Source organism: Zootoca vivipara, chromosome 8 (genome assembly GCF_965207765.1).
Source record: "Zootoca vivipara chromosome 8, rZooViv2.hap1.1, whole genome shotgun sequence".
Lineage (NCBI taxonomy): Eukaryota > Metazoa > Chordata > Lepidosauria > Squamata > Lacertidae > Zootoca > Zootoca vivipara.
In genome coordinates, this window is record NC_142591.1 from 4,066,813 (window position 1) to 4,080,339 (window position 13,527).

General features: G+C 43.5%; 1 protein-coding gene across 1 annotated transcript in view; it reads right to left on the reverse strand.

Moving 5' to 3' along the window:
• Window positions 1-2,286: 2,286 nt before the first annotated feature.
• Window positions 2,287-13,527, reverse strand: part of PFDN1 (prefoldin subunit 1) — a 31,889-nt gene continuing 20,648 nt past the window's right edge. The window contains exon 4 of the mRNA XM_035103464.3: window positions 2,287-2,547. Coding sequence (XP_034959355.1) covers window positions 2,464-2,547 — 84 coding nt within the window. The 3' untranslated portion in view covers window positions 2,287-2,463. The remainder of the gene's footprint in view (window positions 2,548-13,527) is intronic.

Here is a 13,527-nt window from a genome sequence, read left to right on the forward strand (position 1 = left end):
GAACTGTAGTGGAATCTTTAGAATTCAGATATTGCAGAAGAATTTAATTACAGATAATTCAGATATTGCAGAATAATAATTTACTTTTCCTATTCTGCTGTGTCAAGTATTATGCATATAGGCAATCCCCATTTTGCATGGGGGTTTGGTTCTGGGTCATTCTGTCAGTGGAGTGTACCATTATGCCCACAACACTCCCATGCCACCCTCTTCTGGGTCTGAAGATGTTGTTGAACTAAAACTCTCATTATCCCTAGCTAGCAGAACCAGTGATGATGGGAGTTGTAGTCCAACCATGTTTGGAAGGGACCAGCTGGTACAGGCTAGAGGTTTGTCTGAATAGGATTGTCGGGGTTTACCTTGCCTAGACTTAGTAAGGGCAGCCAGAATCTATTAACTGGATTAAAACTGGGTTTATACCAGAAGATGGCAGCACCAGATATCTCTACACAGACAATACAGTGGTACCTCGCAAGACGAATGCCCTGCAAGACGAATGCGTCTTGCGATCTGATGGTGACTCGCAAGACGAATTTGTTTTGCGAAAAATTCATTTTGCAAATCGCGGTTTCCCATAGGAATGCATTGAAATTTAATTAATGTGTTCCTATGGGCAAAAAGAAAATTCAATGCATTCCTATGGGAAACCGCGATTTGCAAGGTGATTTTTTCGCAAAACGAATTGACTCGTGGAACGAATTAAATTCATCTTGCGAGGCGCCACTGTATTTCTGTTTCGTGATCTGTTAGCAGCAGCCTGTAACTGGAGAAATTCTAGTTCGTGCAGAGAAATAAACAAAAGGCAGCTTGACTCGAGCCTGAACCCCAGCAGGGAGACTGAAAAGGGATCCAGATTACAGTAGCTCTTCCCAACCCACAACGGTGTGCCAACAGACCCCTCCTCTTTTCCCCTCAGCCCAACCTTTTGTTTAAAATTGATTCTACTCAGGGCTTAATACTGCTATTCATACCTTCTGGAGGGCTGTAGAGAAGCATTGAGTGAAGGACAATTATGGGCTCACCTTGAGCTAGGAGTATTTTTCAAGTTCTGACTATAACTTGGTTTCTTCCCAGAACAGACTAGATTTAGCACAATCCAATTTCAACTCTGAATACAGCCTGATAAGCAATGAGGTGTATAATGATGGCCGGTGCAGTACCTTAGGTAAGATTTTTGCCAGGGCCAGACAAGATTGTAGGTGCTATACCTATTACTCAGAGCAGACACACTGAAATTAATTAGTGTGACTAACTTGGACCAATTGAAGTTCGACAGGTCTACTTAAAGTGAAACCTGGCTGAATACCACCCTATGAGCACAGTCTTCCCATCTCCCCAGAAGTGAAGGGCTCAGTGTCCCTACCGTTGGACAAATACTGTCCTCAACTGGTCTCTTCTGTGTTAATTAAAGTTTGGAGCGGGGGTATTTTCAATGGGACACTGTCAACATGGATAAAACATTAGCTGTATCAGATTAGGACAGCTAGGAGGCAGTATTTCTCTGGGTCACTGTGTCTCTCAGCTTAATCTACCCAAGTTGTTGTGAGGATAAAATGGGGGAAGCAGGCATCATGGTACAGATATCAGCCACAAGGTGGCAGCAGCATGCCATCCTCCTCCTCTTACCCTTTGGGCTGCAAATCTTACAGAGTCCTGGTATATTTTTGGCAACGGTTTATGGGCGTCTTTCACAGCAACAAGCTGCTTGTTTGCCCACTGAAAGGGCACTCTTGACTGCGCCATGCCAACTATGAACCACTCCCACCATCCTAATTTGCCTCGACTGTGGAACACGAAACTGTTGAAAGCCAAAATCCAATCAGTGCACATCCAGTTCGCCCAGTTCTCATGTACAGCTTTTCATAGTGTTCCTGGTCCCTAGACATTAACTGCCCTGCACATCCTTTTCTACAGGGGGAGGCAAGCAGAAAGAAAGAATCCTAGCACTGTGAACAGGTTGTTCTGCTTCTATCTCCCATGCTGACACCCCACAATCCCCCCCCCGGGTGTAACCAGAATTAGGTTAATCCCAGATTGACTGGCATAAGCATGGCATTCAGGAGCACAAAGAAAACACCAGTTCCTTTCCGCAAAGCCCTCGTGCTTATTGCGGATGCTGCAGAACAGACCAAGGCTGGCCCCGCCCCACTCTTGAGCTACAGCTCGGTTTTCAATAGAAAAATTTGTGGGAAGTTGAAACTGGGATAAGGCAGATGCAGGACAACAGAAGAGACATCTGAAAAAATGTCCATGTTAACAGAGAACCCAGGACAGGTCGGGCAGCCATATTATATAACACAGGATTTACTAGTACACCAAAATACAGGGAGGGGTTGACATGACATAACTGAAGCTCCTTGTGTCTTCAACAGTTAGTTCTATATATTGCAAGGTTTCAAACATGCTTAGCGCCCAACTGTTCAGTCCAAAGGTAAGGGGCAGGCAGTGGTGGGGCTGAAACCCTCAGTGTGCTCTTCTAGCCATCAACATTTCCCGGATGTTATCTTCAGCTTCCTTCACACTCCGCTCCAGGTACGACTTTCTCTGCTGAAAGGCACAAAAGTAACAGCAAAGAGTTGTATTCCATCAAGTTCCACTCAGAGTAGATCCTGAACCTTAGCTACTCATGTCCATCAACATCAGTGGGACAACTATCAAACTGAGGCTAGCACTGATTGAACACCACCCCCACCCCCAAAAAACATACTGAGGAATTTAGTTAGAGGTTAGAGGAATTTAGATATCTTAAAAGAGGGTTAGACAAAATTGTGGAGGATAAAGGTATTCTACTTAGAGGAGATGGATAATGGCTACTAGACACAAGGGCTATGCTCTGCCTAGAGAAGGGAAGGAGTTCCCCACTTCCTCTTCCTGCCAAAGGAAAAGAGGACTGTACTGCTCTGCCCTCAGGCCCACCTTGCTCCAGACAGCAGGGTGCAAGCCTAGTTTTAGGCTCCCTCCTGCTCTTTGCAGGTACTCATGGACACCTAACTAATGGCAGATGAGGAACACCTTGTTTTTAAGCCAGGAAAGAGGCAAATGCCAGCACAATCTAAAACAGGAACGCCGCTTGCAAAATGTATGTCAGCCATCCTCTGTCTAGGCAGACAAACCTCTGATGGCTAGTTTTAAATAGGAGTTTTACTCAAGACAGAAGAGCAATATAATTTCCAATCCAATGTATTATTTAATTGAAGACACAGGCTGAACACTGACAAAATGACCATTTTTCTAAGCTGAGTGATTTTCAGTACCTTTGTCAGGAAATCCTGACTGAAACATCCTTAAGAGGTATTACAAATGAGTTTTAAAAGGGCCTGGTTGAAACATCCACCAAATATTTCTTTCTGCTCTGGGAACTGGGGACAAGGTAGATAAGTTTGCACAGATCTATACGCATCACTGCTAACTTCTGTGCTAGCACAGCCAGCTCTGACTCACCACTGTGGGCGCTCTGATGCAGACTGTGTCATACAACAGGAGTATTCGGGGTGGGAAAGGGTGTCGAGAAAAGAACAGAGCTCAAGCCCCTTTAATTCCTTCTTATTGCTTTCCAAATGAAGGGGAAATGCTCTTTTATTTTAAAAAAACAAACAAACCTGGGAGAAAACCAGAGGAACTCCAGAACTCTCTTCCACCCACCCTCATTTCTGCCCTGCCAGTAAGAGTGCAAGGGGTAAGGTATAAGATGTAAGGGTTAAGGCAGGTAGGACCACAGCTCACCCCCATCGCAAGCCCTTATGACTACAGCCACAAAACTCAAACCAGTAAGAGGACGCAATATCAAAATAAGCAAAAGGCATGCACACAATAAAGAGTCTTCTCCTGGTGCTGGAAAGATAAATGAGTTGATGCCAGGCAAGCCTCTCTAGGGAGGGCATTTCAAATATGAGGTACCACCATGGCGTTTTGCCAACTCTACTCTTGTTTGCCTGCCGTTTCTCTCAAACAAGCCCAAAGACCAGAAAGGTATGTTGACCTCCCAGTAAGAAAGAAGGCCTAGTCTAGTGGGAAGGCGGTGGGTGGGTGGAGGTTAGACGCCTACATGGATGAGAGAAAGCAGTGCACATGCAGAACGATTCCCTTTTCATGGGTGGAATTAGTACACTGGTCCCCACAGTCACTGTTAATAACTTTCCAACAAAAAGTGAAGCCATTTCCCCAACAGACACACCACCCAGAAAAGGGCTGATATGCCGAGGAATGCTGGAATGGCCGCATCATCATTCCCATCCAGATTCCCCAGGTGGGATTCAAGCTACGGTATGTCAGGTATCTCTCTAGTGGCTCTGAAAGCTTAAGGCCAGCTAGGTTTGGTGTGATTACCAGCTCGTGTTGGATCCCAGGACAGAAACGGGCCATCACCACAAAGCAGGAAATACTTTCTAGCTTTATACTGTTTCCACCTGACCACATGGCAGCAAGAATAAAAAGTTTACAAACCCATACCATGCAGGTATAGGGCGGTATAAGTAATGATGATGATGATGCAGAAGGCACCAGAAGTGTAGGAAGTGGGAAAGTAGGAAACCTTTTAACTCTCATGAACAAAAGCTTTTCAAATGGCAATCATCATCCATGAGAACAAAGAAAAAAATTGATTTTTGAGAAGTAAGTGTACAACATTCTGGCTCAAGATACTTATCAGAAGGACAGTGAACTATATTAATGCCACACAGAAAGCCTGTTCGAGAAAGCAAGTTCACCTAGCAGCTGTGCATGGGGAGCTAATCATTCCAAGTTTGACGAAACTTTCTCTCTAATGAATCGACACAGTGGGAATGTCTGGCTGCTCTTCATCCTCCGAGATTGCCTAAACAGACATCAAATCAATTGCAAAAAGGTAGCAGCAGAATTTCCAGTGTAACCGCCATCTTACCCTCCAGAATGGATTTCTCAACCTTCAGCACATTGGTGGAAGAAAAGGCCGCTTGCCTGGTTCGGCTACTGCTGACACTCCCACATTCTCTGCCAAGACCTTAATGGTCGATGGCTGAGTCAGCCCTGCACAACTTTTGACCAAACTGAAGATGCCCCAGCCAAGAGCCCCTGGTGGGCTGTCATCCATGGCTGATGCTCTGTGGCTCACAACTTGTGCAAGCCCTTAATGGGGCAACCTGCTGCTATCCAGCCACCACCCACCTGGCTTTTGGCTTCCAGCATATCTTCAAAGCAACCTTTCTAGCAAAATCTGCAAATAGCTGCCATTCAAACAGGTATCCAGAAAGGAGATCAAGGCAACAGTCACCCTGCAGGAATTCCACAACCACACAGGAAACCCGTGAGTCAGACTCCGCAATGACTGACTTATGAAAACTAAGCATACAATTTCCTGATCAGAGTCTGCCTTGCATAGAAGAGAGATTGTACAGCTGCTTACTATAGTATTACAATCTTGGCAGTTAAAGTGCTACATTGGCTCATAGCCAATCCTTCTGATTTGAAGCTTTTGCTGCAATATCTCTGAGAATGAGATGTTAAGACACTGTAAGAAATGTGTTCCATTTAGTCCCTAAAACTCACTTTCCAGTTTTCAGCAGCCCATGCTAACAAAGGCTGATGGAAGTTGAAACCTCTGAAGGGCAACATATTGTGAGAAGGCTGGTTTGTGAAGTTTGCTGTCCTTACAGAGCTGGCAATCTCAACAGACTAGCCAGTTTCAGTCACAGGCTCCAAGCAGCAGCAGCAGAATGCTGCTATGTCTGGACCAAAGGGGACAGATAGATCAGCATCCCTGCATCTACAGAGCTAAATATCAAGGTCAGCTTCCTTTTCTGAAGATGCTCTTCTCAAGCACTGGCATCACATTTTGAAGTGTCAGCCTGTTAGATGCTCATAATCAGATGCCTTCATTCACGAAGGCTTGGAATCCTTGGGTATGATACAATTGCCTTGAATTAAAACCCCTGATGTCAAGTGTCTTGTGACACAGTCTCAAAAAAATGTCTGGCCTGGAGTTTATGAATCTCTAAAGTTAACACTTCTCATTTTTTGCATTCTTTTGCCACTGTGTGTGAACACTCTTAGGGAAAGTGATAATCAGATCTCGAGACTCAGCAGGACACTCTCGCTTCTCTGGAGAGTACTCCTCTCTCCAGCCCCAGGGAGGGAAATGCTCCTGTCCCACAGGGAGGTGTCAGACAGGAGCAATGTAAAGGTACTATGGTTCTACTGAGTTTCTGGAGCTGCCGCCATCACTGGAATGCTTAAAATTGCCCACATAGTTCTCAGCTGAATGGAAAGATGTAACCATCTGAGGGCAATGAAGTCAAATATTTTTAACTATCCTATGATCTGTGAAGTTTATCTTATGTATTTAGAAAATTTACAATCTGCTTTTATATCAAAAGATTTTCAATGCAGAGAACAAGCAAGCAAGCAATGATAAAATCACACTCCAAGTGAGAACAAAGGCTTTGTCTCTTAAACTAGGCTAACTGAACTCAAATAGAATATGCTGTTACACATCCAGATTTAATATATATACCATTCGTAGAACTCCTCTATTTAAGGCCAAAGAATCTTACCTACCGTATCTTCTGTCACCCACCTATAGCAATAGTCCCACATGCCCATTCCTCTCCTTCCAAAGTTACTCAATCCAATATGCCCAGCTTGTTTCATGTACCTCTCTAAAGAAAAGCTGCATCCAGGATGGGGCAAGTTCTCGAAAATTTGAGCAGCATCAGTTCAAAATAAATCAGAGTTGAATCCAACTAGATTTCCTCATATTCCAGACTCTGGCCAAGTTGTCAGTTGCAAGGCATATAAATAAGCAACTTAAGATAGACAGATACTATCAAGTTACTCATTTGTCTAGTAATTTCACTGGAGCACCTCACTGATATCTGCAATAAGGACTAATCTATGTAGACATGTAAAGCTTTCTCACTGAAGCAGTGGAATCAAAACAAAGGCTCTCAAAATGCCTATATTTTAGGCACACACTCGCACAAAAGGTAGAAAGGGCTGTCAAAACCAAGGCAGCAATTCCTCAAACTACATGTGTCATCAACAAGATTTGCCATCTAAGGGCTTGCCCGTTTTCCTAGATCATAAATACAGTGGTACCTCGGGTTAAGAACTTAATTCGTTCTGGAGGTCCGTTCTTAACCTGAAACTGTTCTTAACCTGAGGTACCACTTTAGCTAATGGGGCCTCCCGCTGCGGCCGCCCTGCCGCCACCACACAATTTCTGTTCTCATCCTGAAGCAAAGTTCTTAACCCAAGGTACTATTTCTGGGTTAGCGGAGTCTGTAACCTGAAGCGTCTGCAACCTGAAGTGTCTGTAACCCGAGGTACCACTGTACATTTAACACTACACTTAACGTGCGGCTCCAAAGCATGAAACTGAAACTGGGAACTGGCCATTTATCCTTCCTCTTAATATTTATGTCTAAAATATGCAGTGCATACACTAGAATGACATGATGGTATTAAAGTCAATAATGCCAGAACATATGTTGGCATTTTAGGTGTAAATTCTTAATCTGCTCAATTTGTTTATTGCACAATAACTGTTGTTGATTAAAAAAAACCCTGTAAGGTATAGCTTGGCTGTCTTATATGGGAATAACATAAAGGAGGACATCAATGAGATGGGGGTCTAACTTGGCCCCTATGCCAAGTAACCCAACCATTAAGAATAGAACATTAGATTTTTGTTTGTTTGTTTTGTCAAGGGTTCCCTCTCTGCAGTGGTAAGTAGGAGAGCAGCCTGACTAGAGAAACTTCTCCCATCAGACTCTGGAGGCAGAACCAATTCAGGAGACTTCCCTTGCCTCCAGACAGGGAGATCCCCTCCCAGCTTGAGACATGCTATAGCTGGAAAATCCATTCAAATAAAAACACTGGATGCAACAGAGTACAAACCAAATAAAAATGGAAAACAAATTGCACATCACCACCAGGAGCACTTAGGACAAGACAATACGGTACCATGGAAAAGGGGGTCTTTATTGAACTAGAAATATACCAGAAAAGTGACTATCCCTCATCTCCCTTACAGAAACCAGAAGACCCAACTAACAGCAGATGGACTGCCCACCCCAGGCAGTTATCAGGTCCATACAGTTCACTGGAAAGCCCAACCTCAATGACTGAAAATCACAGACAACTAGTAATACCTGGTTAAAGGTGGACATAGAAACCCACACGGCATACTTATGTATCTTTTGCAGTGCAGTGAATTGCCAAAGACTGCTGAGGTGCCAGAACCCTTACAAAGTGGACTGTATTTCCCTACTTGCAACACGGGCGGCTGCTGTGCGTGTCTGGCAAATGAGTACAACATGTAACCTGACCCAGAGGCCTAACACAGCTTTGTACACCCTCTTGTCATGGACAGTGGAATATAAACAGAAAGAAATCAGATTGTCAACTCCAGTTGGGTGCCAGATAAAGATCAGCAGTACACTGAGGTCCAGCTCTGAGGGTCTTCTGGTGGTTCCCTCCCCGCGAGAAGCGGGGTTACAGGGAACCACCTGTGGAATGCCCGCCCATCATCAGATGTCAAGGAAATAAACAACTATCTGACTTTTAGAAGACATCTGAAGACAGCCCTGTTTGGGGAAGTTTTTAATGTCTGATGTTTTATTGCTTTATTATTATTATTATTATTATTATTATTATTATTATTATTATTATTATTTCTGTTGGTAGCTGCCCAGAGTGGCTGAGGAAGTCCAGCCAGATGGATGGGGTATAAATAACTTACTACAAGTACTACTACTACTACTACACATGTCACTACTACAGTACTAGTTATTCCCCCCCCCACCTTGGACTACTGCAATGCGCTCCATGTGGGGCTACCTTGGAAGGTGACTTAGAAACTACAACTAATCCAGAATGCGGCAGCTAGACCGTTGTCTGGGAGTGATTGCCGAGAACATATAACTAAAGGATCTACATTGGCTCCAATACATTTCTGAGCACAATTCAACGTGTTGGTGCTGACCTTTAAAGCCCTAAACAGCCTCGGCCCAGTATACCTGAAGGAGCATCTCCACCCCATTGTTCAGCCCAGAAACAGGTCCAGCTCCAAGGGCCTTCTGGCAGATCCCACACTGCAAGAAGCAAAGCTACAGGGAAGCAGGCAGAGGACCTTTTTGCCGTGGCAGGTCTTGGCCTACGGAACACCCTCCCAATCAGATGTCAAGGAAATAATAATAATAATTTATACCCCACCCATCTGGCTGGGTTTCCCCAGATAAATAACAATGCAACATATAACTATGCAACTTTCAGAAGACATCTGAAGGCAGCCCTGTATCTGGACGTTTTTAATGTTGTTGGAAGCCACTAAGAGTAGCTGGGGAAACCCAGCCAGATGGGTGGGGCATAAATAAAGCAGCAGCAGCTTTTTTTAAAAAACCCCAGATACAATTCATGAGGGTTCAAGCTATATAGACAGCTTGTGAATTTTTTTTATGATCCTTGTTGAACACTGCTGACCATTCTCAATGTGGCAAATGAAGAAAATTATTGCATCTCTGCCTATGAAGTCACGGCATCACAGGTTCTGGAAAAATGTCTTCGAGAATTTCAGGCAGACAAGTGACAAGCAGGAGGAATGCAGCTGGGTCACCCAGTGAAATTAATGTAAAAAAATGTAATGTAATGTATTAAAAAAATCAAATTGTCTATAAAATGGGCATGCTTTGCCCATCTGTCTGAAATATGGTAGGACTGTGCATGGATGGTTGGCAGCAGAACACCAGAAAATACGCCATTTAATGGAAAACACAAAGGATGCAGGCAGCAGAAGAATGGATGAATGTCTCATCAAAATGGATGGGAAAAGCAAAACAAATGAACCAATTCCAAATTACTTATTAAAAGGAAAAGGAAATAAAGCATTAAAATGAAGCAACTAAGCCATTTCCCCCCTTTCACATTCTTTATTATCTGGATAATTAAGTCTACATCTTCACATGCATAGTCTTATCTTGGTTTTTTGTCTCTTGGTGACACTAGTGTGTGTCTTCCCAACTTTTATAGACGGACAGGTGTAAACTCAAAGCTGGGTGCTATTAGAAACCATTTCTGACTGTAAAGGCAATCTTTCTTCTACTGAAGACTCTGCTTTTGCATGGTTTGCTTTAAGTCTTTCTTACATTTGTCACATGTCTGAAAGCAAGGTATCAAATATGGGTCAATAAAGAGCCCAGCCTTCCTGGCAAACACTTTTATGTGCCCGACAGTTATGTACAACAGACAAGGAAGGGCTCTTCCCATCTATTAACATTTAGCTGCAAGCGAAGTGAAAGGTGTGTAAAAAGGAGGGGTGTGGGCTAGGCAGGAAGTTGTGACATCACAGCCACATACCTGAACACTAAGGTGTGTTTAGCTAGGATGATTCAAAGCTTTGTCAGCTCTGTTCTACGTAATGTCATGCCCTAGTCTGTTTAAACATGCCCTGCTTCTCCTGGAAGAGGCAGAAAAATCTATTATTCTGGTTTTGCATAGCAAACCAAAGTGAGGAAGGAACAGCAAGGAATGTGTAGGGTGGGTCATCATACTTGAGATAAATGCAGATGAAATTAATTCTGTGAGTAGAGATTACTCGTGCAATGACTGTCAGACTATGAAGACCTTGAGGGTGAGATATATGACTAGCAAGTGAGGCTCTGTAGAAAAATCACAGATGTAACTGTCCCAAGTGGAGATATCAGATGAGTTACTATCTCACTGCTCTGAAGTCAGGCAGCACAATGCATAAGACGCCATCTCTAAAACCCACTATACAAGGTGGGTAAAAAGTGGATAATAAATCCTCTATTTACTGGCAATCCTGATCCAATACATGGAGACCAGTATTGGTCTTATTTAGGTGCAAAGTGATTTCAGCACAAATTCCAAAACCTATGCTCAAGGACACAGAGACTTGGAGTAGTTCTGCATTTCAAACATGCATTTTCAGTGGAAGGCACTTAGGACAACCCAGAAACATTATGTCCCAAATGTCTGAATTTTGAAAACCAAGAAGCAGCAACGTAGATTTGGTGGGGCAGGGGAAGGAGGGCAAAAGTGCCAAAATACTGATTTATTTAAAGAGCAAAAATCCTTGATGTGGCCTTGGCCTAAACAGCACATATATTTCTAACTGTCAGCAAGCTGAGATACACTTTGCAGATGGGAAAGAAGAGGCACTTTGCCACTGACACAGACCTGAGGGACATCCCTTCTAAAGTGCTCAAAACAAAGTTGGAAAAGCAGAGGGCAGAAAATCAAGAAATCAGAAAACTCCCATCACTCATTAGGAATGTTATCATGATTGTGCAGCTGTGTCAACATTAGACAACCCAGATTAAAATACGGGTGGAAAGAAACAGGGGGAGATGGATGTTTTGCTATGGCGGGACTTTGGGAATAGTCAGTTTTACTTGGCTGTATGGGAGTTGGCTTGTTTTAAAAGCCTTCTCCACTGGAAACTTACAAAAGGATGGAAATCTCACAAAGATAAAATTTATTTTCCAAAAACAGTATGTTGAGACAAATGTGATTGAGAGCAATCTTTTAAATCACCGATTTTGAAAGTAACACACTAAAATGTGCATACATTATTTTCAATTTAACATATTCATATACTCAAGAAATATGCTAGAAAAGAGTGACAGACCAAAATAAAAACAGGTTCAGAAAGTATTTTAGAATGATACTGTAGCCTCTATACATGCAAAAGGTGGCTTTGAAAACCATCTGCAGGTGAGAGAAACCTGGTTTGGCAATGTATTTGTATTCAGAGATGAGAGTTTCCTTATGACCCACTCTCAGCCCATAGAGCTATTATCATTTTGAAGGTATATCTAAATCCCGTGGCCCTTGGCAAGATCTGCCCCATGGCACATGCCCATTCACCTTGCAACCTCTCCTCCAGTAGTGGCTGGTGGGGCAGGGCGGCTTCCCTGGCTTCCCACCACTGGGGTCATGGGCAGTTTCCAAGAGGAAGAGGTGAGGCAGCAGGGAGGTGTTGGCACCGACCTCTCCATCGCTTCATCTTCCCTCCTGTCAGTAACCTGCCATGACCCCAGGACTGGGAAGCCAGGTAAGCAGCACACCTGGGCATTCAGGTAAAACTCTCCCACACTACTCCCCTTTGCAGCTGGAGCCAAGCAATCTGTCCCTGCTCCAGCAGCCAAGCACCCATTGCTTCCCACCACTATGGAGAAAGACTGGGACAGCATGGTATCACAGGCTCACCCATGTCCTTCACAGCTTCTGTTAATTTGCAACTTGGGTCTGGTGGACTGATTAGAATAGCCCTCACTGATCAAACAGTTTCCTTAGCATTTTGAATTGGGGGGGGGGGGCTGTTGAAGAGACGACAGGATCTTCGACTTGCCAAGCAGTAAAATATTAGGCATCATGGTAACACGGAGAAGCTAAAAAAAATGAAGATTTCAAGCAGAATTGTGGAGAGTTCCCTGCTACTTGAAGCATTCTGCCAAAACTAGATGCCTTTCTAAAATGAACGATTAAGTTTAAGCAGTATGTCTAAATTTAACCACTGGATAATGAGATGAAACTCTGCACTTATTTGTTAAGGAAGAACCCACTTTAGATCATAAGCCCTCTAAAACCTACCAAGAGATGGCCCCCATAGGCTGGAACAGTATATCCCATTTATCAAGAATGCCAAACAGGCCTTCTCTCTCCCACTGCCCAGCCTCCCCCTTCATATGGTAAATATAAATACAGCAAGTCGCAGTAGTAGAGAAATCCACCTTATACCAGCCTCCCCCTTATTTGTTATTTTTAGCCACTTCGTCTGACAACGCCCAACAACTAAGCAGGCTGAGAATAGTAAGGGGGAGAGAAGGATTATCAAGTACTAACAGTGAAAACACATAGTCATAATCACTTCCTCCACTAAGGAGGAATGGGTGTTTTCCATGTCTTTACAGCATCAGAAAACTTGCTTTTTCTCAAATGCCACACTGAAACATAAAGCCCTGTCATGTACCACAATGAAATCAATTTATGCTTTCCTGAAATAGTTTCTCCCAGCATTTTTAAGCAAAAAAAAGGAGGGGGCTGTTATCCTTTTAGGATGCTTCCAAAACAGATCTCTCCCCACCTCTCCTCATGCACACTTAATAAAATATACTGTATTGGCCCAAATATAAACCACATCTTTCCCCCCCAAATTCCGACTGTGAAAAGTTAAAGTCCAGCTTAAATTCACAACTTTACAAAAATTGGCTTTTACGATATTGCTGCTGAAACAGACATATGGTAAAACGGTACAGGTGTGAGTGCCTGTGGAATTTGAAGGGAGTGGTATTGTCTTTTTTTTCTCGCCCTCCCTTGAATTTTAAAGGTGCAGCTTATATTCAGGCCAATATGGTATCAAGAATATTCAATATTGTCAAGGCTGTGAGAGAGGCCCACATCAGCAGCAGGTAAAAAGCTTCCCAAAACCGCAAGCAGTTCTGAGGAAAGGGCCATAGGTCAGCCATACTGTATTCATATATGGTGAAGGTTCTAGGCTTAGTCTCAGCGACAAAATACCTCAGGCAGTGG